This window comes from Haliaeetus leucocephalus, unplaced genomic scaffold, assembly GCF_000737465.1.
Source record: "Haliaeetus leucocephalus isolate CR32 unplaced genomic scaffold, Haliaeetus_leucocephalus-4.0 Scaffold848, whole genome shotgun sequence".
NCBI classification, from domain to species: domain Eukaryota; kingdom Metazoa; phylum Chordata; class Aves; order Accipitriformes; family Accipitridae; genus Haliaeetus; species Haliaeetus leucocephalus.
In genome coordinates, this window is record NW_010973284.1 from 9,979,572 (window position 1) to 9,996,369 (window position 16,798).

Sequence of the window (16,798 nt, forward strand, 5' to 3'; positions counted from 1 at the left end):
ATACACATTCCAAGGCAGAGGCCTAAATATCGGTTCACCTATAGCTGAGCACCTCTGGCTCATCAGAGCATGACCAGTTTTACACTACTCCACCAAAGGCTAGTTTATACTAAGAGGATTAAGCTCCCCTTGATCCCAACTATGACACAAAGTTAGGGAGTTCAAGGGAGAAAGGAATTCCAATTCTGCCCATATTTCAGCATTTTACATAACAGCATATAAACAGCAAAAACAAATTTCCAGAAATGTGAATCAAACCCAACATGAATCAAAGATATCCTTTAACTGAACTTGTTTTTTGAGCAAAAGGCCACATCACACAATCCACGAAGTGTGATCAGGGCTCTAAGACAGGGAACATACTCCGTCACTGAAAGCCATGGAGCCTTTTGGGCAGAAGAGTGACCTCCTTGCGTGGAAGCTGCTCTTACCTCGAACGTAAAGGTTAGCTGGGGCAGAATAGCGGGTTCCTGCGCTGTTGGTTGCAACACATTCGTATTTGCCTTGGTCTGACTCCTCACTGTTCTCTATTTGCAGAGCTCCTGTACACAAACAAAACGACACAGACAATTCAGGTTATGGCAAATCTGGTAATGAACAGCCAGCCTCAGAAAAGGAAGGCCATGCCCCACGCTTTTAAAGTATCTTCCTGGATAAATATATCATGATGTTTCCTACCCACAGGGTACCAGCATGCAGCCAAAAGGTACCCAGTCTGCTGTTAGAAGCTTCTGAAATTGATGATTGTTATTTTTTTAATGTACAGGGAACCAGTTACTGATGTATTTCCAACCACCCCAACCACTTGTATTCATTGCTTCAATAAAGGAAAAAAACCGTACACATACACACACATTAATTACAGCTTCGTATGGGAATCCTGTCTAACAAGCCTTTAATCAAACCAGCCAAACACAAAGCACACTAACTGTAGCTGTTTGTTTCTTATCTGATGCACGCAAAACCTAGCAAACACTCAACAAATAGCGACCTTCCTGCAGAAACTGGCAGAGTCCCATCTCTCCCACCTCACCACCCCTCCTTCCAACAGACATCCCCTTTTGAGAAAACACTTCGACTTTTGTCAGCTTTCTCCGCATCAGTGATCTCCTTGTTCTTTCAGATTTCATTATATGTGATATAAAAAGATTAGAAACTCGGTCTGAGACATCAAAGATGTACACCAATGCAATACACCCATTTTGCTGCACGGCGCTCGCGTGTAAGCCACTCTCCCTTTGTCCCAGCAGTGTCTGCTTCTCCAGCTTTGGGTCAGGAACAGTTGCTTAGCGCAGACTGCAGGTTCCTCAGGACATGATGTGATCCCATCCCCAAAGTGCCAGATGCATGAGGGGCACATCTAAATAATTGCAATAATTGTCAGAGCACACAGAGTAGCAATTTACATGGGGAACCTGTAGAGTACCCATGATGTGGAAGTGAGTGTTGGTCTAAGGTGATTTTCTCTCATCTGCTCAGCCTATTTCACTGGCGTCCAGCACCGCTCAGCCTAGGAGGCTGGTCTTTCATCCAACTTCTTGCCTAGCACAGATGACTGCAAAACTAGTCACATGTGAACTCCCCTAACTGAGCCCCATATGCAGACTAAAAGATGGAGATGCAGAGGAAGAAAGAAGCAGGTTGCATATGACAGCAAGCTGGCACTGCAGGAGCCAACGGCTGTTGGCCAGACACTGAAGTGGCTGGTGCTCAGCCTGCTTCCCCCCAGGCAACATGGAAATAATTTTTAAAGTGCCTCCAAGTGCTCAGATTCCGCTGGTTAGGATTGCCTGTAAGAAGGGAACTCTGCTCACAAACCATATACTGAACTAAAAGAAAACATTAACCCCTTTGCTTGTAAGGATTTGAACTCATTTCTGCCTGCCACGGTTCAAAACGACCACTGAGAGTGGCACTGAGAATAGCTGGTGAAATTGCCTTCTCCCTTCTCGCTGGTTCAAGCTGCAGAGGTCAAACTCAGTTTTTCATATCATCAGAACAGAAGAAAAACTAATGTGAATCAACCACTGCCACCTACATTATTTAGAAGGATAAATTGAGACTGTAGCATAAGTCTATATGTCATCGGGAAAAATGAACTTCCCTGGGTTCTGCCATATAATAAAAATGATGTAGAGAGCCCTCCCTATTGTTGCATTAGTGCTGGAAATGAGGCTTCAGCTAGACAGAGAAAGCTTGTTTGCAGAAGTCTTTCCACCTACTAACAAAAGGACCTGCCAGCTTTCTCTAGCCACGGCGCTCTCTGGACACCCACAGGCCAAAGCCTACGGAGCACTGCTGCTTAATTCAGGGAGAATGTTGAATTTCTACATGCTGCCTGGGAAAAACATCTTCAAGCAGACAGCAGCATGACAGGCAGTGGAGCAGGACGAAGCTTCCCAGCATTGACAAGACACAGAGAATCAGAGAATCTAGAAAAGGAAAAGACCTATTAGGTTATCTTGTGCATCCCTGGGGGCCAGGGCAGGATTGCTCCTTGTTGTAAATGTACTTGTGTTCTGTCCAATCCCATTTTAAATGTGCCGAGTGATAGGTCTTTCACCACTTCCTCAAGGAACTGATGCCACAGCCTGGTTATGCTCTCTGTCAGGAAGATTTCCCTGGAACTCACCATATATTATCCCCTTCTTAATTTCCACTCATTATTTTTTGGGCACACATGTGCTGCAGAGTTCATTCTGAGTGCTTGCAACAAGCTTGGCTGGAAAAAGTGTTTGCTGTAAAATGCACCCAAATTTAAAAACAAACAAACAAACAAACAAAAAAGAGTGCATGTCATGACCCCGAGGAAGACCCCGTCTCTGATTTAGCCTGTAGCCCTCATCAGCTGCCTGGGCTGAAAGCAGAGCGAGCTTCAGGTGACAGGCAGTGGAGTGTCCCTAGAAAAAAGTAAGATCCCTAGATAATTCTGCCATGAACACATACCTTTTTATATTCCCCTTTTAGCCATTTAATACATATTGCTGGCATTTATACCCTTTATACTTGTGATCACCATGCCTCTTAAACATTGGGTAGTCAAACTATTCTTTATCTCTAGGGGCTCCAACATCAGTGCTGGAGAGAGAAGAGGAAAACTTAAAGAGGATGAAGAAAATGAAGGCAGAGGGGAGTTTCAGATTACATGCTGCTGTTGCCTGTCAGCTTTGGAGCCAATGCGGACCAATTTCTAGAATCATACTATAAACATGTAACGTGTCAACAACTGCCTACAAACTCCTCAGGGACATTGGGCAAGGGATTCTGGTTTTGTCTGGGCTGGCACGACTATTCAAACTATGGTGCATTAGGAGCAAGTGAGAACCTAGAAGGCAGAAGGAAGTTAACGCAAACCTCTCAACTGAACCAGAAAAAAACCAGTTACTGCAATAAATCATCATTAGACAAACATACAGATCCCACAGTATAGCTGACAGATAGCAGAAAGTGGAAGGATCATGGTAAACTGATGACAGTCAGCGAGACTATAGGGGTTTTCTTGAAGGACAGCCTACAATTAAGTGATGGATACAGAAGAGCGTAGGGTATCTTAGGGTACAGAGATTTATGAATAAAGTTAAGAAGCTCAGACATTGCTGGGATCAGAAAGCTGGAGACACAAATGCATCTGAGCCTTGGGAAAAACTCCCTAAGTGTAAAATGCTCCAGGCTCTAGTTCAGTCATCCCAGAGAAAGGCAACAGGTTCATCTCTTAGAGGGTTCAAGTCTAGGCTGGACAGGACATAAGGAGCTACAGGAAAGGAAGAACTGAGTCTTGAGTAGCTCCTTTCCTTGAAGTTCATGGAAGCTGCATCCAAAGACCTTCAAAAGCACAGTGAAGTCTTTGCTTTGACAAGTGCAAAGGACCTGATTTCTATTCCTAGCCCTGTCAACATCTCATCTTATAATCTTCTGTGTCTCTCTGCAAACCAGGGCTATAAAGGCCGATTTATTCATTATTTTGGGATTTATGTTGCACAAGTTGCTGAGTGAGGTCTTGTTCACACAGGATGTTACTGCAGACTTTTCATATGGACTCCTCCAGTGCTCCTGTGCCAGGTGCCTTGTTCTCGTTTGCATGGCTGAGTCCTGATCTGCAATAAGGTAGCACAGCTTCAGTGGATGCATGAGGACCATCTTCCATCAGGACGTCCGTATGTGTAGAGAGAAGAGCAGTAAACAGCTTGTTTGGGAGCTCATGGGTCTCTGCAGCGGTACACGCACATCAGAATGAAACCTCTCCCTGCTGAGCACCACTCAACCTCCGCTGCCTCCTAAGCACCCTGAACCACAGCGGGGCTCCAGCAGAAGAGGGGCAGCCATTCCTCACCACGCTGCGATGTCATGTCAATCTCGCTTGCGGCTCAGATCTGTTCTGATAACACATCTCAGTTTATCAAAGAGCTGACAGCTCCTGAGAAAAACCCCTGGCTGCTCTCCAGTGCCAGGGAGAATAGTGACAAGGCAGAGCTTTCTGGGGCTGAGGGCAGGAGCCAGCCCTGCTGACTGACAAGCATCCCTTATAGGCTCCTTACTCTGTGCTGGTACCTCCTTGCCAGTCCCTTCCCTCCTCTCCTAGCTTTTTCTTTTGATTTTTAAACTCGGGCACAGACAGCAGCCCCGTTAGCAGCTCTCCAAGATACTTATCTATTCAAATATACTCGTGCTCAGGCAGAATCATTAGTTGCAGTGACAGTGGTTAAAAGAAGCATTTAAAAAGTGCACTGCACAGAGAGAGCATGGGGAAGGCAGATCCTGATAAGGGCCGCTTCTTGGCAGCACTGGGTACTGTTGTGCCATGGAGAGTTTGTCACCATCTCCTCTAGGTGACAAACCAAATGTACAAAGCTCCAAGCTGCCATACAAATTGATCTCTCTGAAATCCTGTTCTGTAGCTCATCGGGTGCTTGTGCTCTCTTCTACCAGAGAGCACTGCACCGAGCTAAATACAGCAGCTCTTGGTGCAACATACTTCTGTATCTATTCAGGTCGGAGCTCCGTCCCCAGCAGCAGGAGCAGCTCCATTTCTCTAGCAGGGCATTCACAGCCTCAGCCCCCCTGGCTCAGAGCGGGGGGACTGACCTTTTGCCCTGGTTATAAAATTAGACATGGAATGAAAAGCTCCCGTAAGTACCCAAGAGTCAGAAGAACCAGGCTGCAGTTGCAGCACTCGTCTAAGGAAAGGACTTGCAATGCAGATGTTAATGAACCTGACCAGGGCCCTTCCTCTCGGGGAAGAGGTAAATTTTGCCCACCCTGCATGCTAGAGTATGTGGCTACCCCAAACCCCTCCCTTCCATCAGCTTCCTTCCCAGAAACACTGCCTGACTTTTCCTGAAGCAGTATTCTTGGCCACTCCTTCAGCCAGTGCTCAGGCGTGGGTCCCAATCCCCCTTCTGCTAAAAATTCCCTCCCATAGAAGGACAATCCTCCTAATAAACCCAGGGAGCTGTGGAGCAGGGCCAGAGGCAAGCCCAGACCAAACAAGGACCCATAAATGTGAATATGGTGGAGAAAGAGATGCTGTGAAGCCCTGACAATGAGGGAGTTGGACTTTGACACCCTGACTGCTGCCTGAGATAACCAACACTTGCTGTGGGAGCTGTGAAAAACTGAAAGACACCAAAACCACAGAAGAGTCGCTAATAATGAAAATAAGCTTTTCCCATATTCACTATTTTTTGTAATTTATAACAGCAGCATCTCTCCGCTGTTACAGAGGACTGCACCTAGCCTCCATCAGCCATCAGCACTGCTAATTATGCAAAACAAGATAACTACAAATATATTTTCATTGTTCGCGTTCATTATGGTCATTATGCCTGAAAGGCCAGTGATTGGTATGCAAGGGGCCTGTTCTGGATGGCAGTGCTGCTGAGAAATCACTCTCCTGTGCACCAGAGGCAGCTGCTGATAGCACCCAACTGTTGCTACCAAGCTGGACTTGAGCAGAGAAGGAGTAGAGGAGACCCAACGTGCTCAGCAGCACGAGGTCTCCTCTTAGACAGCGGAGTTTCAGGATGCTCTGATCTCTCACCAGCAGGTACAGAAAATCTCAGGGGACTCTGTGTCAGAAGCAAAACAACAGCAGTGTCAAATGCACGGTAATGCTTCTGTGTGCTTCTAAAGGGACATGAGTCAATCTGAATTCTGACAGTAAGAAACATGGCATTACAAACATTTCCAGGCACTACCCCACCCAACCTCCCCCCAACATTGTCTGCTCCTGCAAGCATATCTTCTCATTTTTAAATTGTTTTCCTTTCACTTATTTTTTGTGACTGGAAAAGCTCAAGAAACAGGAAAAAAATCCTATCATATACAAAGTGCAATCAAATGTATAAACACATGCTCAAAAAGAGACAGCAAAATTCTTTTAGCTTCCTCTAATCTCTTTGGATAGCTTTACGCTCCAGCTCGCAGGATAGCGTCGAAATACTGGAGCTATATTTAAACCAGTTCGCTTGAGACTGGAAAAGGTTTAGCTGCAGCTATACAGAAGTCAGTGCAGGTGTTTACCTGGCTTCCCAGACAGACAGCTTCTGACACCCAAGTGAGCTGATCTAAAGTTAATTCAGACAGACCTCTGCTACGCTGATGTCTGCAGGGAAGAAATACTCTTATGTATAGGAAGCTCAGATATTTCCTGTGGTGACAGAAAAGTAACAAATAAATCTGACTGGAGAGGGATAATGCCTGAGATGATGATATTTCTTTATCTCCTCATGTGCATCCGATCTAATGCCTGTTCAGTCCAGCACCCACCAGACACACAACCGTGCTCTGCTCTCTCTTACAGCCTGGGGCAGGAAAATGCAGCCAGATTTCACAAAAGGTTGAGCGAGTTCAATTCCAGAGAAACGCTGGAAATGAACATCTTATATTCTACTTGGAAAATAAGAATGGCGCAGAACTTGCTTAAACATGGATTTGCTGATACTATCTATGGGTCACTTTAAGAAGCTAGCTATTCCTTAATCTGATGGGCATCTAGTGGCTCCATGCCTTTCTGATGAACAAATAGGGATTTCAAGATTAAAATTACTATTTGGGGCAGTCCCAGAGGGGTAAAGAGTGACGCTACAAACAGAGATTCTGAATTCTAGTTGGGAGCTCCTCCCATTTTAGGGAAGCCAGAGATGTCTTGGACAGAAAGGACCAAATACATGGGGGTAAGGCCAAACGAGGTGTACAGAGAGAAAAATCTCCTCCTGTTTGGAGAGGTGCATGGTAGAATTTCTCAGGTGGTCATCTCACTAACCACATGCTGCTCCCTGCGAGTGGGTTCTCTGCTGCTCTGGCACAAAGGCCTTGGGTAATGCTTGAACCTCCCAAGTACTCCAGACACACAACTCCTAGCGACACAGTCACAGCAGCAATTAAATCAAACCAAACCCTCCCCTTCCCCCCCAACATTATTACCAAAAGGGTTCGTTAAGAGTCATTAGTTCACCCTTCCTTTCAGACCAAATTAATGGATTCCAAAGCATCAAACTTACCTTAATGAGGAACAAGAGTGCAGCTGGGTATAGAACATGGCAGAACAGTCACTTCTACATGGACACAACCTCACCATCATAAAAGCACTTTCATCTAATCTGTCGTTATCTTTAGAAATTCAATGACCTCCGTTTTAAATAAAAGGCATTAGGCTGACAGAAATCCTCTGGGAGAAGCCAGAGAGCAGCACGTGGCTTCTGTTTGCTCTCACAGAAATGTCATCTTTGACATTCAAACAGGACACATATATTTTAAATAATGTCAAGAACATTCTTAAAATACCTCATCAGGACTCAAACGGGGGTGGGAAGTGGGGTGGGGATGCGGGGAACTTATGTTTTATGAGATGGATGGTTCTTTTCACAGAGATGTGTTCGGTTCCCAAGCAAGACGTATGGAGCATCCACGCGGTTCTGGTGCTGAGTCACTAATGTCATCAGACAGGGCGGGTGCACAGCGAGCGTGCAGGGAGGCCCCGGGATGGCTGCACGCTCGGCATGCATGGCTGGGAGCTCAGAGCGCTTGGCTAGTTAGCATTCAATCTGTCATTTCATTTTAGGATTTGCAGTAGAAATAGGAGATGAAGAAATAGTTTAAGGAGCTTGTAACATCACAGCTGTCAATCTCCAGCATTCCAAAGGGAGAAATGACAGATATATAAGCCCGTTCATATCAAAATAAGGTTTGCAGTCTTTTTCTCTGACCCAGATTTGCTACAGAGGCAACTTAATGCAAATACACATCAAACGGCAATTCACATTTACTCTAAAATCACTTAACGGGAGCTGAAAACATTAACCCCCAGCAACAGAACCAGTTCCAAAGAGTCAGATTATTAACTTCCAACAGTGATTCAGGGAAAAGGGGGAGGAAAGGGGAGAAGGGGGAAAACTGAACGAACGAGGTTGTGTTGATTTGTAGGTGGTAGTCATTCTTTCGAGAAATCCAGGGGTCAGTCAACAGGGGTAACCAAAACCACAAGAGAATTCAAAGGGCCTTAGCATGTAACGCTGATTAACACGCTAAAGTTAATCTATAGAGACAGCTTTGAGTGTTTAGGCTAGAAAAGACAACACTCCAGTTGGAAAGTCATTACTGGTGCATACAGGCTGTGAAAACTAGCCAGGGACTGTGCACACTGGGCTGTCAAACCAGGGGTGGGTTTAATTAATGAAGGCTTAAAGCAGCCAGATGTGCTTCTGATTCATCTATTTAAAACAAATCTTTGTGCTGCAAAGCAACATCAGCATGTCTGGTTCAGAAAGCGGGGTCTGGGGCAGTGGCACTCCACTCTGCCGCCACATTAGAGGGTTAGCACACTTGAAAAGCAAACGTGAGGAACACAAACAAAGGTGCTCCTTATCTCAGAGCCAGATTTGCTCAAACTTTCAAGAATTTATCTCCTTCTGATTAGAGTTTCATGCCCATCAGCAGCAGCAGCGAAGAATTTGACTATTCTCTTGTGAAAATGTTACCTCCTTACTCTTACACCAAAGCAATCCATCTGAAACCCCCTAGACACAAAACCTCAGAGGCCACACCTGCGCGGGAAGTTCAGAGACTTGCAGGAGCTGCAGGAGACATCAACCCTCCCGTGGCGGAGGCCAGGGACCATTTTCCAGTTTGCAAACTTTCCGTTGAATAACCCCCTTTCAACAGCGCAAAATCGCAATGGATGAGTCTACAAGAAATCACGCTAAAAACCAACCAAAATAAACACACTAGTGGGAGAGTGCAGATGAGCGAGAGCGCTGGCAGAGTTAGGGCTGAGAGTAAAAGCTGGAGATGAGAAACACTGGAGGAGAAGGGACAAGGCAGACAGGAGATGGAGTGATGTGACAACTGGAGGCACATTTCAGCATTCTTACCTCTGATCGGTGTACCACCTGGTGAGGTAATTTGAATGCAAATAAGATTAGAGAGAAGCATTAGTACAAAGAGGAAAGGAAGAAAATTATAACTAAAAAGCAGAAAGTTTTTTTAAAGCTAGAATTTGTATTAGCGCGACAGGAATAAACAAAAAGAAACTGATGTGCAATAAAAGTCAGAGTGACACTCTCAGGAGGTTAGTAAAGCTCATCGCTTCCAGGAGCACAGCATCCAGCCCTGCATCTTGCCATTAAAGCCACCACCCTCATGAACGGGGGCCGAACTAAGCTGCCGAGGTGGCGTTGCTGGCTGCCCTCACAACTTGCATTCATCCACACCACTGTTCAAGCAGTTGAGATGGAGGACACGTTGGGAAGATGGTGCAATGCCCCTTCATTCCTCATACAGAACAAGGAGGGGGTGTCCTGGGGGCTGTGTAACCGTGACTGTGCTGGGCAGGAGGGGTGGAAAGTGCATGGTTGCGGGCGCTAGGTGCAATTTTGCTTTGAGGTTAGAATGACCAGTGGGACAAAATCTGCTCGTTTAAAGAAATTAAACTAAGGGGAGAGTGTAACAAATCAGTTTTGAGCCATTCACCGCATTCGCATAACCTTTGCATCAGGTTCCCTCCGGCACAGAAATTGGTGTCATGCAGCATTAGCTTTACATACAGAAATATTTTGAAATGAAGTAGTTTCTGGTAATGTAACAATGGCACGCTAGCCAGACCTCTGTTGTTCCTGCCTAATTTGGATGTTAGCTGGAGAAAGGAATCCCTACCCTCTTTATAAGGCACTGGAGATAATTTTACATGCTATAATGAAGAGTATCTTATAAGGAGGGCTTCTCTGGGAGTAAGGTTAAGTTATCCTGTTGCAATGATCTATAAAGGTTTGTTTTATGAGGTCAATGTGTTTAGCAAGTGGAGGATCCACTGGTCAGTGTCTTGAGCTCAGCATTCAATCAGTAACGAAGCATGATTGAAGGGGAGATGCTCCAGCTGGGCAAATTGGCAGGGAACCCTTCTAATCCCCACTTTTGTCCCCTTGGTCTTATCTTGCACATATGAAGGCTGTTAGTATAAGGGAGAGATTCATGCAGATCGAATCTATAGGCAGTTCATGGTATGTGTTGGTTTTATGCAGATTTGTAGGATCTGAATACCAAGCACTTACCAAAGAAAACTGAGGAGTTTAAACAGACAGAAAAACAGGGTTAAACAGGACACAGTGTGTCAAATCATGTTCAGTGTATTGATTAATAAATACCAGTATGCATACAAGAGTGTCGTGTATCTCAGATTTACAGCTCATTCCATTATCCACAACAATGATCACCCAATGGGAAAGAAAGACAGAAAAGAATTTCTGTAAATACAAAGAAGGCATATTTTAAGCATGTTTAACTTGCCTCTTAAAAAGTAATTACAATATTTATACTTATTCTTTTTCTTTCCTAACTACCCTTCCTTTAGGCAGAGTCCTTTCTCTAAGCAGGAGCAGCAATTCAAACTACTCATTTTAGCATTTTCCTCTGCCAAGATGACATTACCCCATTTTAACTTTATGTCTCTTTATAATTTCTGATGCCTTCTATCCACAGATGACTGAAGCATCAGGAAAGATCTTGCAGTGACTGAAGTTGTGGGTATTCTCTCTTGTGCAATAATAAAATCTGCTGCTTTACAGAACAGTTATACCCAGAGATACTCGCATGGAATAGCACAGCCACGGAAAACAGGGTTATTTCTCTTTGCCTGTTTGGAAAGTTTGCCAAGTGATATTTTTGTTGTTTGGTCTAGGGCCTCCCTCCTCCCGCCCCTGCCTCCCCCTGTCCCCTTCCAAAATTCTCAGAGTTAAGAAAAGCATCACGACAGTGTGTCACTTCCCATGGGAATGGTGCAATGACTTTGAGCACAGCCCAAGGGGCAGAAAACAGGACTTCCTTCTCTCTCATCTGGCTGAAATAGGGTTTGTTGTTCTGCCCTAGAACTGAAAAGATTTGCAGCAAATCTTTAAATCTACTCCCTGTAGAGGCTAAACCCTTTCTCTAATACACAATTGTCTACACACAGCTCTAGGAGCAACTGCATACTTGAAGTAGATTCCCTAAAACTTAAGTGTGACCAGCTCATTTTTTCCTGTGTTAAATCTCAATCCTCCTGCCCTCCGAATGTAAGCCAACTCTTGTGGGAGCAGCGCGGAGGCTTGCTGTATTTAGTGCAGTGTTTGTTCTAGGTCTCTCTCACCTTTGCAAAGTTAAGACATTCACTCTTCACTCAGAGGACACCATTACAGAGCGTGCACAAGGCTTTTCTGTTGGACCCCGAATTTCCTTATCCAGAAGGAATAAAAGTTTCCATTTGCCCTTCACATTGTATGATAAGGCATCTCTGGCTGTCGTCCTTACAGGGTGTCCCTCAAAGGGACAAAATCACAGCACATAGGCCACAGAGTGCCAGCATAAGAGAGTCCATCAAGTGATGGAGGTGCCATCACTCAAATGGTTACTGAGGCCAACTTGTGTCCTGCGATCACCAGGCTGCTTTAGGCAAAGGGCACCCCAAGATCAAACTTCAAACCCAATTCCTTGTGTTTGAAAGGTTTGAAACACTCATGAGGAAGGAGAGTTTACTTCCCTTTCATGATAACAGACAGTGAATAACAACCCATACATTCAATTCAGGCAGGAATGAATGCTGACCCTGACATCCTCTGTGTACTGGAAGCACACAGACAGGCACCCAAAGCAAGGCAGAACATCGGATGATACACTGGAAAACCCCATGGGATTATTTGCATCAGTATTTCCCAGTGTGGAGGAGAGGCTCTGCTGGAGAAGGGACTTCACTCTGCTGACACAAACTCACCCCACACCTATCAACACACCACTTCCTTGTAGGAACCTAGACCACCAAAAAAATCACTCCAAAGCAACATTAAACAAAGAAACCAAGGCTCTTGCTGGCTGCAACTGGGCACTAGGGCAGGGCAACAATGAATCTCAGAGAACTCTGACAGTGCTTTCGCCTACTTCCCAACATAGTTTTAGGGGAAACTATTTTCAGAAGTGAAAGTACTACAGAAAAGACTGGCTATTTGCCACCAGTTGCAACAGGGAGTCTGTGTGAATCCCATCACTGCTGTGTGTGCCTCACACAGCAAGACCCAGATGTGCAGTACAGGATCTTCCAGGGCATAAAAAACTTCAGCTGTCAAGTGGTTGGCCGTGATATTGCTTCAACCCTTGTCCAGTCAGTCCTTTCTGAGAAAGCATCCATCCTTGTGTGGGTTTCCTGATCCTTTTGGATAATACTCCCCAGTCCCCATTCTTTTGGGCTGTCCTTACACACCTTGTCCCAAGTCGATGCCCATCTGATGTCTGGACTCAAAGCTGTTTCTTGCCAGGAGCTGAATGTCTTCTGCTGGGTACTGACTGCTGGCTATCACCAGTGAAGCAGGATATGTCCGTCACTGCCATTTCACTGGGACAGGCACCACCTCTTTTTGCAAGTTTGTTCTGTGTATGTTGGGTATTCCTTTTGTTTCCAAATAAGTAGTGCTTCTACCTATAGGATCAAGACCAAAATGAAAACGCTTGCTGGTAACTCTGAGGGCATAAATGCAGCAAGATGATCTGGCAAGCCTGCTCCCACTGCTTCTTTGTTAGAGGCACCTATACTTTTCCAGAGAGTGACCGAAGTCACCTGCAGAGCCCTCTCTGATACTTTACTTGCAGTTAATTGCCTGAAAGCCACACTAGGGTCTAGGGCACAGTTCCATAACTCAGTTAATTGATGGTGATTAAAAGAGAATGATACTTCTTGTAAGACCAAGTTCTTTACTAGATGAAAGATGACAATGTTCCCTGAGTTTCTGGAGTTTCCTTACATGGCAAAGATATCTGTATGTTAACATTCAGAATATTTATTCTAATTTGACATTTTCTTCATAAGTTTTCTGAAGAGCAAGGTGGAAGAGCAATTGTTCAACTATGAAACTCACTGGAAGCATTCAAGAGTTTTGAGTATGAATACTATCAGAGTTGCTTTGAAGTCTTCAGGAGCTTGTGATCCAAGAATCTTTACAGAGGAACTGTGAAGCATCAGCACAATCTGATCTATATTGAGAGAGTTTTCGTCACAACGTCAACTAATTTTAAAACATGGTTAGAGGTGTAGCACTGACCCTGGCTGCCGGAACTCATATGTACATCACCTGTGATACTACAATGTCCAGACAGTTTTAAAATCAGTTCAGGCAAACAGGTTTTAAATGAGTTAGCATGCTGGGGAGGTTTCCCAGCCCAGAGCTGGCTTTAGATCCCGTGTCAATGACTGACAGGCAATGACTGAAGCTATGCACCCTGGGGGAGAACAGGGAGTTGTCCTGAGTCACTGCATTTGCAGAAAAGCAGCCTCTCCAGAAGAGGTGGGAAGTATTAGCAAGATGAGCAAGGGAGAATTTTGCTACAACCAGCATGATGAGTCAGTGACCTTGCTTTTGCCTTGATCTGTGATAATGGAGATGAAAACCTGTATTTATTTGTGTTCTCACCTGTAGAGCAATTAGCCCAACACTGGCAAAACTACCCAAGAGCTGGGCTTAAAAAAGAATTAAGCATTACTCGGAAGGAAAGATTGATATATTGGGCAGAAAGGGGAAAAAAAGCCCTCTAAATGTAAAGAGTTATGTTGTCAGAAGGTTTAATGCGAAAAATGCATATACACACATACAGATGTAACTAGTAAATGAGGAATGGTAGGATACAGGGCAGATTTATAAACTGTGTGTTTGCTCATGACAGACACCAGTCCTCTGGGGTTAAAAGAGCCTAAGATGACAGCTTGGTTGTCTTAAACCAGAAACTCTCTAGTACCTTGACAGAAGATGAACAAACCTCTAGAAACTGACGTTCAGAGCCCCCTTGGGCACATGATCTGACTGCATGCAAGTTCAAAGACCTGCCTGAACCCCCCAGAGCACTGCCAGCCCACATAACTGCGAATGTCAGAAGAGAGCACCTTTCCCAAACATGCTACTTCTCCACCTCTAGCTATTTATTCCACACTAGGAGCCTGAAGAAATGAAATCATCCCTCAACCCCCTCTCTAAGTTAGACTCCAAAGCTGCTTTGACCTTTATGACCTATATTTAGTACATCTGAATAATAATATATTATGTACTCGTTGAAGGTCGGACACTCTATATATGCATTATTGGGCTCACACCGTGCTGTAGCTATTTTAACTATATTACATCTGTCTAGCTTTTATTGGGTTTTAATTAAATGAAATTAAATGAGCGTATATTTAGATTGAGATATTATAAACCGACATTCATGCAGATATGCCAGGCTGGCTGTAAGATATGATCTTAATGGAGCAGAGACTTTGCAAACTATTAAACTCTCCCATATAATGAGGTATCTATTTAAATACTCTTTTCTTTGAAAAACAACTCTGCCCCACTATGGTGTAGTACTGGAGAGCTCAATTAGCACCTTGCAGAATGGATCAGAGACTGCCCAACCCATCACATTGCTCACACAGGGTGATTGCAGTCAGGTAAGTGGGACTCGGGCACTTTGAAATGCAGGCCCTGCTTTATATCAACTACAAATATAGGCAAAAGTCACAAATGCAATCAGGGGTTGAATCTCTGGCCCATGAGAAGCGGTAAACTTCTTGCTCCCCACTCATGCCAGGGTGGAGCAGAGCCTTGGTGAATCTTGGCATCGTATCACCAGGTCGCTGAAAATAAAACTTCACTCTTACATTGAACTGTGAAAACCTCCCTTACTACATTAGAGAGCTAATCAATTTCTTTTGCAAGTCTGAGTATGTGTGCTGCTCATTGATTTCTAAAAGGTTCCCTTGACACCTCCCTTGGTAATTACTGTGTCTTCAGCAAGCAGCCAGCTCTAGAGTTTGAATCCCAGGTGAAATATTCAATTGAGATGTTGCTCAAGAACAGTGAATAGGAAGCAAAACTTGGACACAGTGACAGGGTTTACTAGTTTGTTTTCAAACTTTCTATCTCACTAAACTTGTGAAGCAGCTGGTAGAGAGGCAGTCAAGTGCCTGCAAAAAGGATGCTGGAGAACGTATAGCAAGTGCATCAGGAGCTGCCTTGCTGCTCATTTATGGTAATTTCTGATGCTGATTTAGTCAGCTATGAAGTGAAACACATCCATGTGCACTTTCCTATTGCTGCTTCCTAAAGCTTCTCAGAATAATTAACAAGTGTGATATTTTCTTTCAGCACAAACAGATCAAGATTAAACCATGTTGTGGGGGAGATAAGCTAAAGGTCACTGGGAAATTTCATAAGCTATAAATGCATTAGTATAATTAGCGCTCACTGGTACATCAAGGTGGGATCAGGAGTGTCAGGCTGGGTTCTATTTTTGACGAGAGTGATGTCTCATTACCCACTCCCCCAAGTACAAGCCTACTTCTTATCATCCAAGCATCATCAGATTTATACAGAGGGCTCTTGCTATGGGGAAATGTGTCAAGACATTCACCTTGCTAGGAAGAAGATGGTGTTGCCCTGGCAGCAGCACTCATAACAAATGGCTTTGGAGTGCCCAGAGATACGTTGTGGCCAGGCAAGGCAGTCTGCCTCTTATTGAAGGTTGAGACCTTTCTAGACCAAACTTGTTCTAGCTCTTTTCCCTTCTGTACTTCATGTAGGGTAATGTGGGCTTTTTTCCCCTCAGACTAGAGCTGCTGTGTAGTGCTGCTGTGCACTGCTAAATAGACACTGCAATTCATGCTGTGGAGCTGCACTTCATCAGTAAATAAAGCAATGTTTTATTTTCTTTAATTCTCGAATGGGCCTTATAGTCCTGGGAGACCGAACAGTGCAGTAGAAAAGCAAGAGTTCCTTGCTAAAATGAGTGCATTCTTAGCCACCCACAAGAACTAACCTACTGTAATTCAAAAGCTAGTATTTGGCTTATCAAACAGAAAAATCAGAAAGAAATTGTATGTTTCAAAACTTTGTCTACCTTCCTTTGAAATCCATAGAATTGTTGCTTCTTGGATTTTTCTTTATTCTTGTAGTGTCACATAGCAAGAATGATAAAGATCTCAACAGAAAGCAGAACACTGTCTTGCAGAGTCTATGTAAGGAGTGAAGTAGTATGTGACCATTGATAGTAAAATCTCAACTAGTATCTCATCATCCTGATTAGCACTGTGGTCCTATTAAAAATATCTGAGACCTGTTGAGTTGGTAGTGAAACGTCCAAGCCTACCAAGGATTTGGGGCAATGTCAAGACGGTCTACCGAAGAAGGAATCCAGGTGAGGTTCCAAAAGGCATGTTCACACTAGTGTTTCCTTTTAATAAGCCACGATATCCTGCCAGAGCAGATCAGCTCCAAAACTGTTTTTATATTGTGAAAGAAACAAGCTCAAATCA

The 16,798-nt window shown here is 44.3% G+C and overlaps 1 protein-coding gene across 1 annotated transcript in view; it reads right to left on the reverse strand.

The window, feature by feature from the left end:
* Nucleotides 1–16,798, reverse strand: part of PTPRF (protein tyrosine phosphatase, receptor type, F) — a 295,930-nt gene that overhangs the window by 93,033 nt on the left and 186,099 nt on the right. Inside the window, exons 6-8 of the mRNA XM_010582510.1 lie at nt 11,069–11,077; nt 9,369–9,386; nt 432–542 (exon numbers count right to left, since the gene is read on the reverse strand). Coding sequence (XP_010580812.1) covers nt 432–542; nt 9,369–9,386; nt 11,069–11,077 — 138 coding nt within the window. The remainder of the gene's footprint in view (nt 1–431; nt 543–9,368; nt 9,387–11,068; nt 11,078–16,798) is intronic.